The sequence below is a fragment of the Mus musculus genome, chromosome 10 (genome assembly GCF_000001635.26).
Source record: "Mus musculus strain C57BL/6J chromosome 10, GRCm38.p6 C57BL/6J".
Lineage (NCBI taxonomy): Eukaryota > Metazoa > Chordata > Mammalia > Rodentia > Muridae > Mus > Mus musculus.
The window spans coordinates 121887808-121912353 of NC_000076.6; the positions used below are offsets into that span (position 1 = coordinate 121887808).

Sequence of the window (24546 nt, forward strand, 5' to 3'; positions counted from 1 at the left end):
TTCAAATCTCCTTAATAAAATGAAGACTCTTCGCAGAAACTAAGGGGCACTGGGCATCATTAACTAGTGCAGTGCCCTAAAATATGTCCCCGTAAAATTGTCAAATAGCTGTCGTCACAGAGCCACGAAATGTTAACTTTATAAGCTGCAGTCACTGGGGTATTAACACCAAGCCGGTCAGATTTGCTAACCTTCCCTGCAAGTCAGTTCTAGGGCTACTGACCAGGAACCTCATGCTACCTGCACCTGACCAGGAGCCTCACGCTACCTGCACCTGACCAGGAGCCTCACGATACCTGCACCTTTCTGTTTCCATTCAAGTAGCTGGCAGCCAAAGCCAGGGGCAGACATAATGGAAACAGTTCGTGGTCCATGATCTCTTAGTAGAATGCTTTTGAAAACTCCCTTTCCATGTGGCTTCACGGGGAATGTGGTGTTCAGTGAGGGGTTCAGAGTGGGAGATCTTTCACACACTCCTTCCTCCTTATTTTCTTTCTGTTCAGGGTTTTGCTCCGAGACTCAGGCCTTTTTGGAGTTCATCTCAAAGGAATTCATTTTCATTTTCATTACAGAAATATAGATTCCAAATACTCAAAGTGCCCTTGAGGTAAAAGAAATACTACACACACACACAGTTCTTTGAGGCTCGCTGAGAAAAATCTGCTGTTAAGGCAAGTGACTTAGGTTCTTTCAGACCCTCCAACCTTGCCAGGGGCAGGGGGGCACACTTTCTCAGGAGCTGCTAGGCTCCTGCTTTGTAAACTCAAGACCAATTGGAGGCTTCCCCTTATCGCTCTCTGAGGCCAAGGTTTCAAGAAAGGCTCAAAGTAATATCATCATCTTTCTCATTCCCATCAAAACAACAACCATCTCCTTGTGTTCTCATGAAGCTATGTGCTTCAAACAGATGTGAAGGCCAGGGTGGGCTGTGCTGAGTGTCCCCAGCAACTCCCTACATAAGCCTCTGGGATGGAGCCTGCCAGAGCTTCTATCCACCATTTATGTCACTGGATAAATGGGACTGGGCTCAGGAGGAAGAAAACAGAGGTGAAAGAATCAAAACAGCAAAAATCAGTCTGGACTGGTATGACACAAGGTATGGACAGTGCCACGTTCAGGCTAAATGAGAGACAATGCTTTTAAGGTACTCCAAATGGACATACTCAGCTCTCTCTCTCTCTCTCTCTCTCTCTCTCTCTCTCTCTCTCTTTCTCTCTCTCTCTCTCACACACACACAGATACACACACATTCTCTTTCACACATACACACACACACACACACACTGTCTCACACACAACATTCTCTTTCACATATATTCTCTTTCACACACACACTTTCTCACACACACACACATACATACTCTCTCACATAGATACACTCTCTCTCACACACAGAGAAATACACACACAGAGATACACACATATTCTCTTTCTTACACACACACACATACACACACACTGTCTCACACACAACATTCTCTTTCACATATATTCTCTTTCACACACACATACTTTCACACACACACACACACACACACACTCTCTCTCTCTCTCTCTCACATAGATACACTCTCACACTCACACTCTCTCTCTCACATACACACTTTCTCACACACACACACACACACTCTCTCTCTCTCTCTTTCTGTAACACACACACACACATACACACACACACACACTGTCACACACACACACTCTCTCTCCCCCTCTCCCCCTTCCTTTCTCTCTCTCTCTCTCCCTCTCTCTCTCTCTCTCTCTCACACACACACACACACACACACACACAGATACACACACAGAGATACACACACATTCTCTTTCACACATACACACACACACTGTCTCACACACAACATTCTCTTTCACATATATTCTCTTTCACACACACATACTTTCTCACACACACACACATACATACTCTCTCACATAGATACACTCTCTCTCTCACACACAGAGAAATACACACACAGAGATACACACATATTCTCTTTCTTACACACACACATACACACACACTGTCTCACACACAACATTCTCTTTCACATATATTCTCTTTCACACACACATACTTTCACACACACACACACACACTCTCTCTCTCTCTCACATAGATACACTCTCACACTCACACTCTCTCTCTCACATACACACTTTCTCACACACACACACACACTCTCTCTCTCTCTCTTTCTGTAACACACACACACTGTCACACACACACACTCTCTCTCCCCCTCTCCCCCTTCCTCTCTCTCTCTCTCTCTCTCTCTCTCTCTCTCTCTCTCTCACACACACACACACACACACACACACACACACACCTCCCTCTGCCTCTCCTGGCATACTCTCTAAGGCAGAGGTCCAGACGAGTGATAGGTTTTGGAGAAGAGCTGGGATTAGAATTCAGATGAGTCACACACTGTCTGTGTGACCCTGAGCTAATGGTTCAGCCACAGTCCCTGTTTGTAACACTGAGATTAGCTCTGCCTTCATTATGGGGCTGCTCTGTGAAGTCACCATCGAGATGGATGTGCCTGTCTGAGCATCCGGGGGAAGCACACCTAGTTTCTCAGCTCTCTCTCTCTTCCTTGTGACTGAAGAGACCTTGAGGATGGATCACTTCTCGAGTAGTCACGCGTGCCAGTGCTGATGCACAAAGCGAGAAAGAGTCAATTACACACAATTAACCGTCAGTTTCACGTGTATTTATCCTACGCTTATGTTAATCTCTATTAGGATTAGCTCACTGCCGACACTAAACTGTTTTGTAAAGTTCCATAAAGCCTATAGAATGTACAGAAACACTAACAGAAGACAAGTAGTTGTACATCATGTTTATATATGTAATAATTTTAATAATCATATATTTATATATATAATAAACATATAATTTAAAATACAGGGTGACCTCGACTTTAACCTAAGATTTTGGTATCAGGACAAAGCCTTTATTGGGGTGATTGAAGGCACTTGGTTTTGAATGTTCCCTCTAACCCTATGTCATATACCCTGTGTCTCAGTTTTTCCTTGCTTAGCTCCCCAGTGCTGACCTGATACTGTTGATTTAGTTTTCTTACATAAATTACCTCCATTGCTTCCTTTTCCTCCAGAATTCACTCTAAGAAAAAAAACCCCAACATAATGACTGAGTAAACCTGACCCCAAAATCTAAGATCTGTAGCCTCCTGAATTTAGAGTGTTAAACCGATATTTAATATTTTTGGACCTTTTGGATCTCAAGTGCTTGAAGTAAGTATGCGCTCATCTGGTAAAGTCTATGCAAATGTTTAAAAATCTGATTTGGCTCCAAGCATCGTGGAAAGGAAGACTCAAGTTGCCTATGTGTAAAAACTACGTGATAACCTCGTCCCCGACCTCTGTATCCAGTCCACCAGACAGAGAGGGATCTGGTGGCTATCCCTGCCCACTGACTAAGACGACGATGCTGAGGACGACAGGACCGGGGACCTGGCATTTACCCACAGTCCTGAGGGCTTTTGTCTGCAGCAGCTCTCGCTCCTCAGCAGTCAGACCACACCACCATTTGCTCTTTCTTCTTACATCTCAGCAGAACTTGACCCGTACAGATCTACTGGATTTTATTCATAGCTCCCTCTCAGGGCGAGGAACAGTGCCTCGTGGGGAAAACAGTCAAAAAGTCTCCAATGAACAGTTAGTCTTTGCACCGTTCACTCTTTCTAGTAAGTGGAAGAGTTGGCTACTGTTATGATTGCCCGTGTAGATGAGGAACTGAGGCAGAGGTGGCAGGGTGTGGTGGAGGAGCCATCCCTCCCCTTTTCTGAGGCTTTATCAGATGTATGGTAGCTAATTTTAAACGTCATCCTGACAAGGCCATGGGCTGCCTGGTTAATTTGTTAAACATTGCCATAGGTCTGTCTCAGAGGGTGTTTCTAGATGGGATTGCCACTTAAGCCTGTGTAAAACAGATTGCTTTCCCCGTCACTCCTCATGCAATCCATCCACGGCCTGTACTGCCCTTAACAGCCAGGAAACGCTGACTTCCGGTGATGTGTGGTGGCCTGTGGCTGGGACGCTGGACTCTCACGTGTGGAATCTGATTGGGACTTACAGGGCCAGCCCTCCAGGTTTTCTCAGGCTTTAGGACTCAGACTAGAAGCTGTACCATTGCTGCTCTGGAGTCTTTGTTCCCTAGCTCAAGGTCTTGTGATGGTTGTATCCTCCACAACTGAGACAACGAGGCAGGGCATGTGCCACACACCTGTTATCCCAGTACTTGGGAGGCGACCACATTCCTGCTTCCTATTAGGTGTTCAAGGTTAGCCTTTCCTATAGAGTGAGGTTGAAACTAGCCTGGGCTATGTGAGACCTTGTCATAAAATCACTTTGCACGGATACATGCATATACATTCTTCACTCACACATGCATACAACCTTACTCACATGGGCAGCCTCACTGGTCCGTTGGTTGAGTTTCTCTGGAGAAACCATGTTTAAAATAGATGTTCAGAGAGGTGAGGCGATCTCCCAGGACTATACAGATAGCGATGACCAGAGCTGACATACAAATACAGATTTGCTGATGGCCAGCCATTTTACATTTTAGCATGCCATCGCTGGTTTCTTCCTTTTCTTCTTCTTCCTCCTCCTCCTCCTCCTTTTGGATTTTTCTTGACAGGTTTTGTCTACATAGCCTTGGCTGTCTTTGAATTTGAGTTGTAGACCAGGCTGGCCTCGAACTTAGAAATACTGTCTCCAGAGTACTGGGATTAAAGGTGTGCACCACCCATTCTATTGCTGGGTTCTTAACCCCACTATCTACTCTGTTGGTTCTTCTGTGGAGCTCTATTTCAAATGCTCAGCTCAGCATGAACGCCAGCAGCTGAGACTCAGAACTGGAGTCTGAAGATCTTGGATCCCCTTTACCTTTGGCCCACTAGGTCCTCCCCATGAGCTATTTATTTGGTTGAGTACTGATAAGCAGTACAGGCTTCAGGCTACAGGCAGGTGAAGGTTTCTTTTTTCCCTTGCTTTTTAAATTTAATTTAGTCAATGCCATTGATTCTTAAAAAATGTACAAACAGGCAGGTGAAAACTGACTTAATGTATCTTCATTTGTGGGAGACAGTAACATTTAGAGATCTGTTTTCAGAATGTGTCCCTAAAACTATACCAACAGAAACAAAGTGTCAGGAAAGGCCCCAGGCTCTGGAGCCAGATGTGGTTTGAGTTTTCACTTTACTACAGACTGGGCAAGCCAGGGCAAGCCTTGCTATGCCCTTAGGTTCCCCAATAATAATAATAAGGATAATGAGTTAACCACCTCCTGGTGATGCTGTGCAGAGATCACATAATGTGTTAGCATAATAACAAGCGCATACACAGTAAGTATGCAATAACTATTAGCTACTCTGGGAAGTACGACTATGAGTAACTTCCTAAACTCCTATGAAACAAACAACAAACAACAGTTAGCAATGAACTGGCCAGCAAAAGACTGCAATTTCTAGGTGCCCTCGCAGCTCTCTGGGATCATTCTGAGTTCTGGCCCTTGAGATACATGAGAAAGCATAATGAGGTGTTTCCTGGGGTCTGCCTGACAGACAGGGGGCCTGCTCTTCCCTTTCTCTACTGTTTCCAGCCATGGCCAGAGTTCCTGTAACTATCTAGACTCCAAGGATGGGTGCTGCAATTGGGTTTCCCTGAACAACAAACAGCCTGAGGCTTTTTCTGGATAGCAGCTCGGTGCTGACAGTCTTCACACTCTCAGGAGAGAGCGTAAACTTCTAATGTGTTTGTGCCATTACTTCTGGCATCTCTGTCATTCAAGGCCAAACTCAGCTTAAGTGCTTTGGCTTGTCCCTTGTGGTAGTCTAAAAAAAAAAAAAATCCAACTAGAGGCTTGAGTTCATTTTGAGTCCACATTTTTTGGCAAACAAAAGCAAGATGGGGCAAACACAGAAAAGGAGCTAGCTTGCACACCTTTAAATCCTCTCCTCCCACGATGGCTCATCTTGATGAGTAAATGTCAGTCCTATGCCATGATCCCCCCTGCCCCGTTTAGCACCCTAGGGCTTTGTGCTCTATGTATCTTATCCATTGGTCAAAGCATTATGTTGTGTGTTATGACATCACCATACAACCTAGACGTGTCAGATTTGGTTCTAATATATGAGCGATTACAAATCGTCGCTTTCTATTGTTTGCCTAAGCACCTGCCTGCTATGGGCCAAAGCCTTCTGGAATGTCCGAATAATATGCGCCAGGGGAACATTTTAGAGCAGAAAGTCCATGCGTAAGACTGTCACCTACTATGACTATAATTTAAAATAGTCTGCTCATAAATAAGTTAATATATTTCCCATATGGTCACCTCCTGAACTCTCAGGTGGTTTCAGGGGTCTGTGAGCAAACGAGGGATGAATATTTGTCTGACTGGAAAATCAAACAGCATCTATGTTCCCCAAGGCAATACAGTTAATACCCTCGATTTAGTGACCGTTATGACATCATCAGCTGTAAAAAATTCTACATGTGATACAACCAGAGGGTTACTTGCTCCTAATCAAAATCCTAGTCAGCGGTTAAACCAAACCGTGCTGCTTCAACCCCTGTTCCATTGTTAACTGTCCCACACGTTCGTGCTTTCTTCATGCAAACTGCATATGTAAGATGTAAGGATTTCATTTGGATAGGTCAGAATTAGTGTGTCTCTGATAGTAGGAAGAGACATCTCCTTTGAGAGTGTGTGTGGTATGTGGTGGGATGGTGAGTGTGTATGTGTGTGTGTTGTGTTCTGTGGGTGAATGTGTATGTATGTGTTGTGTGTGTGTGTGGTGTAGTGTGTGTGCACTGTGTGTGTGTGTATGTGGTGTAGTATGCATGAATGTGTGAGGTGGGTGTGGGGAGTGGGGAAGTTCTCACTGAAGGTGGTCTGTGGTCTCCACTGAGCATGCTCTCTGAAGTGAATTTTCTTCTTTCTAGGAGCTCACAACGATCCCCACCATTGCCCTTTCCCTTTCTCTCTTGATTGCTGCACTGACTCTGAGGGGTTGAATGACTGACAGGGTCATCCAATCTCTAGAAACCTTTCCCAGGACCTGGCTGCTTTAGATTTTACACTAGTGCCGATCACAGTCCCGAGGACATGAGTCAGCTGACTCCATCCAACTCCCAGGGCCTGCCAAATACCCAAGCTCAGCGGACAGAAGGAAGGACCTGGGAGAGACTGGAGAGATTTCATCTCTGGTGACAAAGTTTGACTCCTGTGTCTCAGACAACACAAAGGTACCAAGCTCCTGTTTATCGCGTTGTGACAACCAGTAGACTTGTTTGACAACCAGTAGACTTGTTTGGTGAACTCTTAGCCGTGAGGTTGGATTGCTAGGCAGACTGCCCCAGGCAGGAGACTTCCACAGGAAGTACAAGGCAGATTTCACTCTAAAGTAGCTCCGTCAAACACAACTCACACTCTGCCTATGCCCTTCTCAGAGGCACAAAGCTCATTTAACTTGAAATTAAGAAGTTTCTAGAAATGGTTGAAACCTTGGGTCATTAGAGATTGATAAATCACATAAATATGGGCAGGCAAGTGGCCTGTGTCATCTAAAATGCCATTTCATGAGGTACAGAGTGTACTGGAAGGCCTCAGTGCAGGAAAATTTCCAGGCTGTGGGTAATCAAAGTTTATCAAGGAGAAATTAACATATAGAAATCCTCTTCAATCCAAAATAAAAATGGGGCAAATGTGTTCTATGAAGATACAATTAAGCTCATACAAAATGTAACTCTGTCCTTCCAAGATGTCTTTTATTCCATCTGGATATAAAAGTCTCAGAAAGGAGCTGGGCTCCAAAGTTAAGAATGATCACTGCTGTTTCACAGGACCTGAGTTCAGTTCCCAGCCCCCACTTTGGGCAGCTCACAACTTCCTGTAACTTCTGTTTCAGGCAATCTGACAACTCTTCTGGATTTGCCAGGCATGGCTACACATATGACTTGCGCTTACACAGATACAAACATGTACAAAGACAAAAATAAATCTTAAGAAGAAACAACTTTAGTGCATTTTATACAAATGTTACTCTTTTAAAGGGTTAATTAGCTAACAAACTCCTTTAATCAGCAAGTATTAGTGGGACACTAGAAATGTGACTTATCAAATTACACTGTATACAGACGTCCTTTTAGGAACAAATAAAATTTTAAATGAAGAAAAATATTAAAAGTTTAAAAAAATAAAGTAGTTTTAACTTGTTTAATTTCTTAAGATGATATAAAGTTCACTAAATAAAATGAAAATCAAATAAATCAAATTATTATAAGGATATAAAGATATCTCCATGCCAAAGAAATTTTAGTGCAATATCATGATCAAAGAAACACCTGAATTGGAATGGGGGAAGGGCATATGGAAGAGAATAAAGCAAGAGTTAGATACAGCTCTGTATTCTATGTGTGTAGATGACCCTAGGGTCAACCTTCAACTCTGTAAGATATAACTAAGTAGGCAGAAATCAAAGTCCTACCATAAAGCAACTCTCTAAATTGCTCACATTCAAGAATGACAATTTAAAGCAAAATATTCAAGAATTGAATCCATATAATCTCATATAATCTAAACAGGTAAAACATGTCTAACCGAGGAGTCTATGCTCTGTTTTCTTAAGTATTTAACTGTGTGTGTGCATGCTAAGCACACACATGCTCAGAGGACTGACTAGTCTCTCTAAATGAGGAGGGGCTAGCAGAGGATTGTGCTAAGCACACACAGTTACCTGCTCCCAGATTTAACAAGAAGAGCGTCCGCCAACACTACGGCTTGGAGGGCGTTCTAAGGCGAGCAACACTAGAAAGCAGGAAGCCCCCAGGAGCAGGCGGAGAGTCAACTCACCGTGTAGAGCTCATTCAGAACCTTCATGAGGTCCTCGTGAAGCTGGAACGCAATCTCTTTGCTCTACAAAGGAGAAGGAATCGAGAAAAAGAAATTAACAACGGGTGAGGAAATTTGTTCTTTAAGTTTTACACATTTTAAAGACTACCAACTTAAGACAGAAGGATGCACATAACATAATAGAAGTCCAACACGTCCTGTCCTTACTACCACAAAACACCATCAGCCCAGCTGCGCTTTCTCACACTGAGGAGCGTTGCCTGATGCCCCCCCCCCCCCCCCCCGCCCCCAGGATGTTCAGGAACAAATGAATGGCAGCCTGGATGGCTTCCCCACAAATCACATCAGACCTTGCGGGAGACAGTGGGTGGCTTACACAGGGTGAAGTGTCATGCTCACTTAGGTGAGTTGAAGGTGAGGCATGGTGATGCTTGCCTGTAACAATACTGGCATTAGGCAGGCTGAGGGAAGAGAACCGTGAGTTTCAGGCCAGCCTGAGCCTCTGTCTCAATTAAAAGACAGAGGCCAGCAATAAGACACATGCACACCCCATACACACCCTACACACAACAGTAACGATAGGGAAATAAATGGAAGAAAAAAAAAAAGAGCTAAAAAGGGAGAATCTGAGCAACCAGTTTTCCTCCTCAACACAATCAGGAATTCTGTGGTGACTCCCGCCCGAGCAGCAGAGTTAGAGGTGATGGACTCTCCTGGTTCATGAAGATAACACTTCCCAAGCTGCAAAGCAGCGGTTCCACTATAGGTCTGCATGCTTCCACTTCTGCCTGCCTTGTCACGATTTTTATTTTTAGAGGACCAGACTACAGAATTGCTTCTTCCCTCAGCTCATCCAGAGTGGATGGAGGGATGTTTAGAATCCTGTCTTCAGCAAGCCCTGTAAGCTATTTTAAAGGGAACTACATTCACACATGTTTATCTCTGCCATGAGTTCATCCTGTAGTCATCTCTAGATCCTAGAAAGAGTTCATGGTATGGCTTCATCTACTGTGTGGAGCGGTAACAGGAGCTCTGGGCTGTATAGGTTTCCATGTTACCTATGGGAGTGGGAGCCTAGGACTCAAAGAGGCTGTCAATCTCACCCAGCCTGGATGCTTTGAATGTTACATAGGAAACTTTTTAAAGAAAATAATTTGTTCATTTATTTATTCACTTTACATCCCAATATCAGCTCCCTTCTCTCTTCCAAGTTCCCCCGCCTCTTGCAGCTCATCCCCGATTGCCCCCCTTCTCTTCTCCTCACTGCTGATCATCCCCCTGCCCCAGCAGATGAGCATTGCAGGAAGAGGCACATTCTCTCTCACTGACACCAGATAGGCAGCCCAGTACAGAATTCAGAGGCAGGCAACATATGCAGGGACAGCCCCTGCTCCAGTTGTTGAAGACCAAGCTGTACATCTGCTACTTTAAGCCTTGGATGGTTACAAGGGCAAACAGAGCTGCTCTGCCTGAGGGGACTGAGGCAGTTGCTATGGCTACTGAGAGTATCTGCTGAGTACTGTGGAGAGAGAGTGGACATGGCCACCCTTGAGAAACTGAGACTTAGATCAAAGTGAGTCCAACTATACTGGCAAGGTTATTGGTTCAGGTCTTAACAACAACAAAAGGCCAAACTGATAAGAGGAAGACACACTGGTGGTAAAATACCACCAGAAGGAGACATCAGAGTCACACATTAATGCTGAGAAATTCAAGTTCATTAGCTGCATCTGTACTCAGTTTCCTTCAGATACTGGACAGAGCTGCGTACACCAGGCTCTGACTGTATCTCAATCTCTAACGTGGATTTAGGAATTTTAAATATTGCTCTGTCTGTGACACATGAGTATATGGAGACTGAGAGTTGCTCTTGAGCCAAAGGGAGCCTACACATGGGCTAATGCAGTGAGCAGGAACTCAATCTCCCCGAGTCGGGACTCTGAATGTATACATTACAATTGCCTGTGTCTTCGGCCTGGTGTGTTTTTTTAATATCAATTTTCGTCCAAAGAACCGGGCATAGATTTAAACTCTCTAATGGGATCAAAGGCCACGGAGGAGTCCTGCTCAGTTACCCACGGTTCAGGTAGGACGTCCAGAAGGAAAATATTTCTTGGCTAAGATTTCTGAACAATAACAGAAAAAGAATCCCATTGGTTCAATGAATCTCATCCCAACATATTTAAGGTCAGAGTCAAGGCTTAGCTGGAGGCTCTAAGGGCCCTTCATGGGCCCTTCATCTGACTCTTGGCTAAGCATCTTAGAACAAGCTTTGTATGTTGTACATTTTTACAAGACTTCAGGTGACAAGGTAGAAAAAATTTGGCATAAACTTGCATTTCAATTTCAGCTTTCATGAGAGGCCTGTCTCTCCCTCTCTACTCTCTCTGTCTCTCTGTCTCTCTGTCTCTGTCTCTGTCTCTCTCTCTCTCTGTAAGCACACATAGAATCCAGGTGCACACACATCCTACCGAATTTTGATGGTCTTTGACAATCAGGGGTTTTCTAAAAACTCATTTTATATGCTAACCAATAAGAAGGACTTTATCCGTTTAGAATGGTACTTTAACAACTATTATGATTGAAGAAGTGACATTTTAGGTATCTGGAGTACTCTTTAAAGGACATCATTACTTTTTGTTGTGACGGTAACGGGAGACACATTTTGACTGGAATGGGGAGGGTAATATGAAGTGACCCTTGTCAGGTTTCCATGCTGTGAGAACAGAAACCCTCCCCACAACTCACAATCATCACAAACGTGTGTGTGCGTGCGTGTGCGTGCGTGCATGTGTGCGTGCGTGCGTGTGTGTGCATGTGCGTGTGTGTGTGTGTGTGCGCGCGCGCGCGCGCGCGCGCGTGTGTGCATGTGTGCGTGCGCGTGTGCGTGTGTAAAAAGTGTTTTGAGGAGGCAGTATGTCATAATGCTTAAAAGCAAGGGCTCTAGAGTCAGAAAACTTTGACTTCTAGGAAACTTTGGTTCTCAGTTGAGGTTTTGTCTTTTTTGTTGTTGTTGTTTTGTTTTGTTTTTCGAGACAGGGTTTCTCTGTGCAGTCTTGGCTGTCCTGGAACTCACTCTGTAGACCAGGCTGCGCCTGCTTCTGCCTCCTTAAAGGCATGCGCCACTAACGCCCGCCAGGCTTGGTTTTGTCTTTTATTGTTGATTGTAATGCTAAGTGTTGGCCTCCAGGATTTGGAGTCTATAAGTAGCTTGAGAGACCCCACCCCCCAGTTAATTCTGATTGGTAGATGAAGATGCCAGCAGCCAATAGCTGGGAAGAAGAGACATAGGCGGGGTTTAGGGTTCCCAAGCTTGAATCCATGGGGGGGGTGGGGGGGTGGTAGGGTTGGAGTAGGGTGAGTTGGTTGGGAGTGGCAGAAGCCACCATGGAAGAGTAGGTACATACAAAAGAGAAGCAAGTAGAGCTGCAGGCCAAGAGAACCAGAGGGCTGACTAATTGAGTTAAGAGTAGTCCAGATGAAACCTAGTAAGTATTAACTCCAGGGGTTTTGGTGGGAGGTAGATGCTAACATCATGGAGGATAGACAGTTGCCCAGCTATTGTGCTGCTTAAGGTATATTAAAATATAAGGTCTGTGTACACGCCTTTCATCCGGGAACTTCAATGGTCAAAAGCAGGAAGGAACCCTGAGATGGAATTAAAAATATTTTTTGTTTCCAACAGTTCTCTGTCTCAGTTTGTCATCTATGAAAGGAACGGCAACCCTGTGATTTCAAGTCCAGTGACCTCCATGGAGTTCATGCTTCATAAAAGCTGCTAGATTTGATTCTGATTCCCATGTCCCCAGGTTTATGGCAAATCCAGAAGGCTCTTGACTTTGAGAGTCCCTTAGATACTGTGTTCCAGCCTGGGTTTTGCCCTACCCCTTCATCACAGACACAGACTCAACTCAGTTTCCTATGCTCCACCTCGGGGGCCCTCCTGCTAGTGACAATGAACTAAGGAAGCATACACAGAAACCTGATAACTCCTGAAGCCATTACAGCAAGATACGTACAATCTGTAAACAAGGCCTTAAGGACCTGCTCTAGTGGTCACCTTAGAGGTCATGGAAAGTCGGTAGAGAATGGCTTTCAGCAGGGAGATCCTTAGCTACCCCTTGGAGTGCACTATCACAGTTTCTATTTGTTCACTGAGGTACAATTCAAACCTGTCCTGACCTGGTAGGCAAACTCGAAACTCATCGTTTTCCCTCTACCATAATCTGTTTCCTTTTGAGATTAAATCTTATGTGGTCAATACGAGCCTTGAACCCATGGTCACACTCCTTCACCCTTCTGAGTGTGGGATTACAGGCATGAGTCACCATGGGGTTCACCACCACTCCTGTAGTCTGCAGGGATCGATCGATAAGGAGCTGACTGCTTAACAAGCAGAGATACATGGGCTGCAACAACATCAGAAGGCCGTGGGGAGGTTGCTGGGCTCATGGCATGGAAACCTTACAAGGGTCACTTCATGTTACCTTCCCCCATTCCAGTCAAACCATCTTGCTCCCATTTATCACCGTCACAACAAGAAGTAATGAATTCCTTTAAAGAATATTTCAGATACCTTTAAAAATCACTTCTTCAATCAGAACAGTTTGTTGGAGAGCACAATTCTAAACTGACAAACTGAAGTCCTTCTTGTTTAGTTAGCATATACAATAACAAGCTTTTAGACCACTCCCGGACTGTCGAAGGCCATCAATATTCAGTAGGGTGTGTGTGCACCTGGGTTCTATTCCACTAAAAGCTGAAAATAGAAGAGACCCTTGACACTTAGCAAGAGTTGCAAAGTTTAAAAAAAAAAGGGGGGGGTGTGCACAGATCTTAAGGAGGTAACGACTGTTACTTTTGTATAAAAAATACTAACAAATTATACTTGCTAGGGTTAAAATGTTTTCTCTGCTCTCTGAGATGTAGATAGTTAAAGTTACTTTTCCATAGAGAGCCCCCCTAATTACTCAGAGCTCCCTAAAATCACAGGAAAGACCACTTCCTCCCATACTGGGCCTACAGGAGTTGAAATGCTACTCTGTTTGCTGATGTGTTTTGGCAGGGTTCTGGGGTTCTGATCCAAGGGGGAGAGAAAGTAATCAGAGCTGCAACTTAGCTAATGCTTGTTAGATGATGATGATGATGATGATGATGATGATGATGTGTGTGTGTGTGTGTGTGTGTATCATGTGTAGCACATTTTCTTGGATGTGCGATTTTTAAGGATGAAAATGTAAGTTTAAGACTCTCGACACTGGAGTTTTTGGTTTTGTTTTTTTAAGGATTACTACAATTGTACGCTGCACAGAGTGTCTGCAGGGCAATGACACTTTTTCCTTGAGTCAGAAATCTGATGTTCATTTGAGACCCATCCCTCTCCTCGAAGCCATAATCTGTTCTGGCTGATCAACTTTTCGTTTTTCTTTCTTTCTTTCTTTCTTTCTTTCTTTCTTTCTTTCTTTCTTTCTTTCTTTCTTTCTTTCTTTCTTTCTTTCTGGTTTTAGAGCTTTATTGTAGAAAGACAGAGAGAAAGAGAAAAGGCAGAGAGAGAGAGAGGCTGGCCATGCCCACGTGGAGAGAAGGGGGGACTGTATGCCATTAGACGTAAGAAAAACTGAATCAGGTTTCCTTGAACTGAAACCGTTTCACCTTGAGATACATTTCGGGATGGATGCCTCCTCAGTACCTTTGCCCCTGTCCTAGTTTGGTTTCTGTTGCTGGGATAAAACCATGGCCCAAAGGGGGTGGGCTTATTTCTTATCACAGTTTACAGCTCATCCAGAAGCGTCGCATGCACCCATTTTACAGAGGGAGAAACTGAGGCTTGCTGAGGCTATTCTCAGATCAGGGCTCTAGAACCCTTTATTGGCAGAGACACCCTTGGGATCTGGGTGACAAACCAGGGAAGAACAAGGGAGACACTTGTGGGGCAATGGAAACCACGCAGAGTCAAAGGGGAAGGGCTGGTCCTGAGCAGAACAGCAGGAATTCAAGCAAGAACTTGGAGGCAGGAACCGAGGGAGAGGCCATGGAGGGGGCAGCGTACTTATACAACTTGCCTAAAGGTGGCACCGCCCACAGTGGGCTGGGCCCACCCACATCAATCATTAGTGCCCCGCTGGCCAATCAGATGGAAGCAATTCCTCAGGGGCGATTCCTTCTTCCTGGAAGCCGCTAGGTTTTTCTGTGAAAGTGCTTTCTCAGGCTCTTTCTTCTGCCCAGGCTCTGTTTTCTCCCCTCTTCCTGATGCAACCGTGCAAGCTGCTCTGAATCATTCTTGCAAGTTGTTCCCCAGAGAAGAATCAGACTCTCCCTTTATAGTGACTTCATGGTTAACTCACCAATCACCATCCCCGGGCAAACTGGTGATTACAATTTAGAGTCTGAAATCAAACTGCCAACGTTCGTACTACTTTACAAAAGAAAGTAGTAAGTGTCCAGGTCTTAGGTTTTTGTTTTCCCACTGACAACGATGACGACGACGATGATGATAGTGATGATAATAATAATAATAAACAAAAGATGCTGACTAGTCTCTGTGCCACAGGGCTTATTGGGATGGTCCTTATTAAACACTGGACACAAGTTATCATACTTACTCCATTTCCCTTCTTCCCTCAGGGGAATAACGGGGATTCAGATCTGAACTCTGCCCTCCAGAGTTCTCCATCCACAGAGGATCCAGATAGGCTGGATTTGATTATTTTTCTGTTGCTATAGTAAAATGACAAATATCTGAAATTGGGTAACCGTAAAAAGGGAAAAAAAAGGTGTGTGTACAGCACACACGCACTCACACACACATACATTCACACACACACACATATATATTCACACATTCATATACATTCACACACACCTACACACATACGTATATTTACAGATACATTCACACACACATACTCACACACATGTGCACTCACACATACACTCATACACACATACTTACACACATATATATTCACACACATACACACACATTCATACACTCATATACATTCACACACTCTCACACACACTCACACTCACATATACATTCATGCACACCCATGCTCACATATACATTCACACACACACATACACAGACACATACACACACTCACATAATTCACACACACATAGTCACACACTCACATGTACATTCTTATACACACACATATTCACACACATACATTCACACATACATATACACACACATACATTCATATACCCTGTCCTCCCTCCCTCCTCCCCCCACACTCACACACAAAGGATTATTTAGCTCTGAAAGCATGAAGAACAAGTCCATTATGGCTCTGGTAAGGACGTCATGGTAGACACACCCACAGCAAGAGAGAAGAATACATGAAACGAGGGATGATATTGCAGATTAGAACCTGAAAGGGGCCAAGTCATTCTCACAGGCGCTCAGGGGTCGCATAGAACAACCTTACTCCCTTCCCTGGTCAGCTTCCCAAGGCCTAGGAACCTCTGTGCTGGCCAGATCTCTGTTACTAGAAACCTACAGGCATGTGGCCCAGAACATTCCAGAAAGGAAAGGAGACGACAGAACAAAGGGTGTAATTAATAGGAGCAATGTGACCACACTGAGTCACCCATCAAGTGACCTGTGTGGTTGGATTAATTGGCTGACTCACAAGTTTTCTGGCTGTCATAAAGGGAGTATTAAAGTAAATATATTGAGATGACCAACTCAGGAATCCTGACCTTGTGCTGAGTCAGTGTGGGAGTGAGAGAGAGAGAGGCAAAGCAGATTAAATATTTAATGAGTGCTTCAGAGGGCTTTGGTGTCTCACACTTGGTTGGTCTGAGATATAAATTCTGGGTAAAGAGGTCAGGTCATGTTTCCACAGAGTGTGTGCTTTTAACTTCCTAAACCTCATTTCGATGTCTTTATATTAATAGAGCCCTTTAATTCACATGAACTCTGAAGACAGAGTCAGAGAGTTCCTTCCAAAAACACTAATGGAGAAAACAGGGTTGGGGTTAATGGCCCGAGTCCAGCCTCAGGAAGAGTGCATCCAGGATTTCTTAAGGATTCCCCTCTACCTGGCAAGAGACATGGTTCTTCTCCCTTAAAACCAAAGCTAGAGTTGGGCACAGTCACTCATATTATAGCAACACATGGAAGGCTGAGGCAGGAGGATTACTTTGGATTTGAGGCTAGCCCTGGCTGGAGGCCAGCTCAGGAATTCATAAGGAAGACCCTATCTTGAAAAAAACATCATGAAACTCATAGCAGGCAATTATCCTCACAAGAAAGTCTCCCCCCCAGGCAGGGGGAAATTATCCTCACAAGAAAGTCCCCCCCCCAGGCGGGGGGAGAGGCTGCTTTCCTTTTGCTGAAGCCCCAAGGCCAGCAGAAGTCGGGCAGGAGACTCAGGGGAAGCCACAGTTGTGGTTCCAGGAGCAAGTCAAGGCTTAATCCTGAAGAGAGAAAGAAGTCCAGAATGTCTTCCGGAACATCTGCTGCTGGGATTGACAGGCCAGGGTGACATTGCTCAGTGACTTAGAAAAAGTCGCTCTTTGAGCGTGACAGTGTGAACCATATAGACTCAAAGTCATTTGCAATCAACCTCCCAGGCACGAACAGTCCCCGAACACACAGGTTTAATAACTCAGACTAAAATGTAAAGTTCTATTTTTATCTTTCTATCCTTTACCTCATGAGAAAAAAAATCAGCATTTCTTTTTTGGGCGGCGGGGAGATGCAAGGGAAGGGACACTCTTCACATAGAGCAGACCCACAGGTGGAGAGAGGTCAGAGGAGGCTGTGCCTGTCCCAGAGAACAGCCAGGAAGGGCCTCACAACCTCCCCTCTCCCACAGGGAACATGGAGGTTGTGAAGACCAATGGCTCCCTGAAACCCCTCCCCAGTACCTTGCGGAATGGCTACCACAGTACTCAACCTTCCTAACACTGAGAACCCTTAATATAGTTCCTCATGTTGTGGTGACCCCCAACCATAAAATTATTTTGTGACTACTTCATATCTGTAATCTTGCTTCTGTTACGAATCGTAATGTAAATATCTGATAGGCAGGCTGTCTGGTGTGCGACCCCAGTGAAAGGACTGTTGACTGAGATTGCAGCTAAAAGGTGGAGGACCGCTGGGCTGGAGGCATGGAAGAATTTCACCTCACAACTCAGTCCAGCCCCAACTGGGCTAATAAGTCACTCCTTAAGAATCTTTTTTGATTCTTATTTCCTATTTAATTTCTGCTATCTCGCAGGTATACTGCTCAGGTTTTTTGGACAGCCATTTATGTTTTTCCACAGAGTGTACCACAAGGCATGCCGCACTGTCATCCTTGGCCACTGTGCACGTCCCCTGCTCATCCTATATCTCTTCTCCCTCGTCCTTACCCCTGACTCTTTACTTACCCCATAGCATTAACCTTTAAAGATCTGTAGTCCATACCCCAGCCCAATTCTCCCTTCCAGCTACTTTAACTGCTTCATGATCTTTTTTAAATATCAAAGATCTAATATGGGCTCTCCCTTTAACCACAGTACTTTATTCCCAAGTCTAGCCTTATTGACTGAGTCTGACTATGCTCCATGCCGTCCTCCGTTATTGTCGAACAGGTATGGAAGGTAATGGGGTCTCTGTTAACTGCCAGGGACGACGCCTGCACAGTGATAAGGTCCAGCAGCCATGGACGGGTAGTGTTGAATGTTCTGCAGTTAATATTCTCAGCTGTAGCATAGGGTTTACACCAGCCGTCCTGAACTCCTGAGGAGGGATTGTTTTGAATTCCTCCTGAACTGAGGAATTATTTTCAGAACTACACATTCAACTTTATCAATCCCAATCATACTTGAATGCTGTGGAAACTCCAGATGAAAGAATATCGCTGTTTAAAATATACACCGAGCAACGAAAGGACCCCAGATATATAAATCTCAAGGCAGTAACATATGAAACAAGTACACAGAAAACAAAGACAACTTAACTTCTCCAAAAACTATGAGGTCTACAGTCCTGTGAGGGAGCTAGGCTGGCCATGGTGGAACACACTTCAAACCCTGGCGCTCTAAGAGCAGAGGCTGCTGAGTTTCTGTGGGTTTGAGGCCAGGCCAGTTTACATAATGAGTTCTGGGTTAACCTACTTAACAAGACCTTGTCTCAAAAGAGAGTGAGTTAGTTGAAATCTCAGACAGAGAACTTGAAATAATGACAGGAAAGTGTGTCAGGCACAGGCACAAACAGCTGGAAAAACAATAAGGAAGTTAATACGTTCAGCAAAGGGGCGGCTTACAATGTTAGCAGTCAACAATCAGTAGCTTCCTTAGGCAAGTGAGACTTCTAGTGAGGTAGAGGGCTGAGAAACAATTCCATTCACAATGGTCTCAAAATAACACCACCAAACAACTAAACAAAACAGGCTGCAACAAACCTCACCAAGAGCCTGTGAAGTTATCTCTTTAAAAATATTAACACACTGGAGGAAGTCACTTAGAGATAGAAATACCTCATAGTGTGGCCGTGGATTGGCAAGATGAAGACTGTGAAAACAGCCTTGTACCAACTCTACCAAGAACCGCCACCCCAGCCAAACACGAACTCAGTGCTTCAAAATAAAATAAAAATAAAAGACAAAATAATCTTAAACTTTATTGGGGAGCACAAGAGACCCTGAATCCTCTAAAAAGTTCTGGGCAAAGGGAATATACTGTGGAAGGTACCACCACATCTGATATTGAGTTATATTATGGTTGCATAGCATCGAAAACAGCATCCTAACCGCACAAAAGACATGCTAGTGACATGTAGATCAATGGAGTAGAATAGAGGACCCAGATATTAGGCCACACACCTAATTTTTGACAAAAGTGTAAACAAACAAAAGAACCCATGGAGAAAAAAAAAACAGCGTTTTCAACAAATATTGACAGAGACGTCTATGTCCATGTAGATGAAACTAGATCTTTATCTTCCATCCTGAACAATGCTCAACTCTAAATGAATCGAGGACCAGAGACGAAGACAGGCTCCTCAAGACCACATAGTTTGTTTATAAGCTATAAAGAAATCCAGCTGGAGCTGGTCTGAAACTGCTTCGCTGCAGGCTTGCTCTCATAGCGCTGTAAGGGTCTATTCAGGCCAGAAGGGGTAAAAGTCATAACAATATCATCAAGTAGTGCACACTGAAAGTTATAATTCCAACCTTCCAGGCAAGATGCATCCGCAACGACAATAGTGACATGACAGTTAGGTGTAGCCAACTACTTTCTAGTTGCATTTGAAGGCTACTAGACATGAGGGAATTTGTGTCTGGTACTATAAACCTCATTGTCTTAGTTCCATTTCGGTTTCTGTAGTAAAATACCCTGACCCAAAGCAACTTAGAGGAACAGAGGACTTACTTCAGCTTTCAATTCCAGGTTACATCTCATCATTGTGGGGAAGTACAGTCATGAACTTCAAATAGCTAGTCACAATCCACAAGTAAGAGCTAAGAAATGCATGCCTATATATTGCTTGTTTGCTTGCTCATGTCAGCTCTATTTCTCCATTTTTGTATAGTTCAGGCCCCCCTGCTTCGGGAACGGTGCAGCCTCCAGTGGGCTATGTTTTTCCAAGTCAATTAACTTAATTAAGTTAATTCCAGACAGACATGCCCACAGCCCAACACAATGTAGATAACCCCTCATTAAGACTCTTTTCCCAAGTGATTCTAGTTTGTGTGGAGTGAACAAAGCTAACCACCCCAGTGGCCAGAAGTCCATGGAGAAGTAGGTCCTAGTTTCTAGCGGAGACCATGGTACTGTGATTTTGCTAAGTAGACATGTTATCAAACTGCCCAATAAATATTTATGTTCATATCCAAGGATCAGCACCATTTTCAACCTTGGCTGGAGAAGTTTCGTTTTACACTGGGCAGAAGCTAATGCGGAGCCTCATAGCTGGTCAAAGGAGTGAGAGTGATTGTTAACTGCTCATCCCGAAATGAGCCATCTGCAGCCTTTCTATTCCCCCTTCCGCAGAAGGGGTGTGTGTAGGGAGATTATACGTGCTGGAAGAGTGGTGGAAGTGGAGACCAAATGCTGACTTCTGGACACGATACGACCCGTACACCCATGAACTCACAGTATCTACGGCTTCTACATGAGATCAAGCCAATAAGAACGGCCAACATTCCAGAGGGCAGCAGTAACTAGACCCAGTAGGTTACAGAGAGTGTGAGAGTGAGGGACAGAGATAGACAGAAAAGAGAAGAGGGCTGGTACCCAGGAGAGAGGTAGAGAGTGAGGTAGGATATGATCAAGATGCAATGTATAAATGCATGAAATTGCTAAAGAATAAAGTATATTATAAAACATTTAATAATGTTTAGTATTATGTTCTTTTATCTGCTATGTAGAACACTATCATATGTAAAGGTATGAACATATGTAGTCTATAGGTCATATGCAGTGGTATGAACATATGCAGTTTATAGGCCTGTTCCCTCTATTTTAAGTCATTGGGACATGATATTTAAATAAATTATCTCTAAATGGTGTTACCTAAGGAAAATTAACCTTCAATGATATCTCTTCCTCAACTTTTATACATTTTGTATTTTTAAATTTAATTTTATTTGTAATTCATTTTCTACATTCCATATTCCATTCCCCTCCCTCCCCACCCACCCTCTGACTGCTCCACATCCCACACCTCCTCCCCACTCCACCCCATCTCCATGTGGATGCCCCACCCACCCACCCCACCTGATCTCTAAACTCCTTGGGGCCTCCAGTCTCTCGAGGGTTAGGTGCATCATCTCTGTATGAACACAGACCTGCAAGTCCTCTACTGCATGTGTGTTGGGGGCCTCATATCAGCTGGTGTATGCTGCCTGTTTGGTGTTCCAGTGTTTGAAAGATCACAGGGTTCCAGATTAATTAAGACTGCTCTAGAACTCATGGAGAGGGACCTTTGATGAAATTCCCGACAGTAGGGAGTGGGAACTTATAGAGCCCACCTCCAGCAGGAAGACAGGACATCAGTGAGGGTTGGGGTTGCCATCCCACAGTCACACCTCTGACCTATAACTGTTTGTCTGAAAGAATTACAGGTATGGAAATGGAGAGAAGCCTGAGGAAAAGAAGGTCCAGCAACAGGCCCAAAGTAGGATCCAGCTCAAGGGGAGGTCCCAAGGCCTGACACTATTACTGAGGCTATGGAACGCTCACAAAAAGGAATCTATCTATCATGGCTGCCCTCTGAAAGACAATCAGCTGAAAGAGTCAGAGGCAGATATTTGCACCCAACCAATGGACAGAAGCAGCTGGCCTCTGTTGTTGAATTAGGGAAGGCTGAAAGAAGCTGAGGAGAAGGGCGACCCAGCAGTCTTAATTAATCTACATTTTTGTATTTTACTAATGGTTTTACTTAGTTTTCTGACTAAGGTATTTTCCTTTTAAAGGGAAATGGGCTCATCACAAACCCTGGCCTTTACTAGCCCAGGCTGTGTGTTCCTCAGAGTCCCTGCCTCCCTCTTCCTTCTCAGCTTTCCTCACTCCAGCCTGTCCTTCTGCCATCTGTGGAAACTGCTCAGATGAACTCACTAGAACGCACACAACACACAGGGACAATGGAAACCCCACGTGTGTCCTCGGTGGGACCATTATACATTACATTCAGCCAACTGTGTGATTTAATAATTAACTAGAATATACACAGAATTGATATGAAATTCATATAAATTGTGATAGACAGTTTTAAAGTCAGGCCTGCTGGGCACAGTGGCGCACGCCTTTAATCTCAGCACTCAGGAGGCAGAGGTAGGTGGGTCTCTGTGAGGTTGAGGCCAACCTAGTTTATGCAGTGGGTTCCAGGACAGCCAGAGCTACATAGTGAGACCCTGTCTCAAAAACACAAACAAAAATAAATAAATAAAAACAGGACCGAGAGCCAGCTTTTTTTTTTTTTTTTTAAGATTTATTTATTTATTATATGTAAGTACACTGTAGCTGTCCTCAGATACTCCAGAAGAGGGCATCAGATTTTGTTATGGATGGTTGTGAGCCACCATGTGGTTGCTGGGATTTGAACTCGGGACCTTCGGAAGAGCAGTCGGCGCTCTTAACCACTGAGCCATCTCGCCAGCCCGAGAGCCAGCTTTTAACACAGTAAATGCTTTACGGTTGAAAAATGTTACTTTTCATACCAGGTTTATTTATTGAAAATGGTAATAAATTGGAAATACTTTTTTTATGTCACTTACTGAATAATCAATTAACTGTAAACTCTGTGGCCACATAAATAGACCTACTCAATCAAAGACAGAATAAGGTCGGTAGGCAGACACAGGAGGGTCTCTGTGAAATCAAGGTCGGCCTGATCTACACCGAGAGTAAAAGGCCAGTCAGGGCTTCAGAGTGAGATCTTGTCCCTCCACCCCCACTCCCCCCAAATCAGAAAAAGTTAAACTTTAGCTGGGTCCACAATACAGTTAACTAAATCATAAATCATAAATACATTTTCTGATCAGCTTTTAATATGCTAAACTTTACAAAAATTAAGTTAACAACTTCATCAGGAACTTATTGCCATGTATTTCTTCAAAATAAGAACCTAGGTGTTTATTAATTAGGAAAATCGAGGGTTTTCCTTCCTGTTATAGCTGTGACTAAAGCTATGCCACAGTTACCTAGGTCAGAAGCAGTCTACAGTAAAGTGCACTACATCACTTAGTGCAGGGCGCTCTGTGACCTAAGTCTCCATATACAACAGCCAGTAGGCATGGGCCATCTAGGGAAATAAGCCAGTGGGCATGTTTGCTTATCTTAATGCAAAGGGCAGAGAATCATGGAGACATTGATACAACTTCATTCGTTCAAACTCAGCCAGACTTTCTCCCATTTTTAACAATAATTTATTGAGTCGTTTCCAGGTGGCAAACACAGAAAAGGGGCCTCATCATTTAGTGTGAGAAGCAAAGAAAACTGGTTCGGTCCAGTCTGAATCATGTCTAGTCAAACTATTAAAAAAACAAAACAAAACTCCAGAGCGGGGCGTGGTAGCACACATCTTTAATCCCAGCACTCGGGAGGCAGAGGCAGGTGGATTTCTGAGTTTGAGGCCAGCCTGGTCTACAAAGTGAGTTCCAGGACAGCCAGGGCTACACAGAGAAACCCTGTCTCGAAAATCCAAACACCAAAAACCAAAAACCAAAAAAAAAAAAAAAAAAACCCCAAAAAAAACCCCAAAAAAAGCAAAACAAAAAACCACTCCATATCATTCTTTAACAAGATAATTTATTTTCAGAATTCATCTTCAAGAACTGAATTGGGTTGGAACCTTCCTTTAGAGCAGCCGTTCTCAACCTGAGGGCTACATATTAGATATCCTCCATTTTCAGATCTTTATATCATGATGACATCATGATTCATAACAGAAAGTGACAGTTATGAAGGAGCAATGACAATAATTTTAGGGTTGGGGGTCACCACAGCATGAGGAACTGGGATGTGTTAAAGCCTTAGGAAGGTTGAGAGCCACCGACTGCGAAGTCGATACTGGTCAACAGCATCATTCAGAATCACTGTGGTTAAAGAGCATTAAACTGACATCGAACCCGAGGACAGGCAGAGGAGGAGCAGGAGAAGAGAAAAAGAGAGTCCTGTAACTTGGCTCACTAAATACAACCAGAGAAATCAAAACAATGAAACAAAAT

At 44.0% G+C, this 24546-nt stretch overlaps 1 protein-coding gene across 4 annotated transcripts in view; it reads right to left on the minus strand.

Annotated features, from left to right (window-relative positions):
* Srgap1 (SLIT-ROBO Rho GTPase activating protein 1) overlaps window positions 1-24546 on the minus strand; it is a 266921-nt gene that overhangs the window by 106817 nt on the left and 135558 nt on the right. For all 4 annotated transcript variants that reach the window (XR_003948581.1, XM_006513140.2, NM_001242411.1 and 1 more), the window contains exon 4: window positions 8876-8938. Coding sequence is in view for 3 of the 4 variants with exons in the window: in XM_006513140.2 (XP_006513203.1) it covers window positions 8876-8938 (63 nt within the window). In the remaining variant the exon portion in view is untranslated. The remainder of the gene's footprint in view (window positions 1-8875; window positions 8939-24546) is intronic.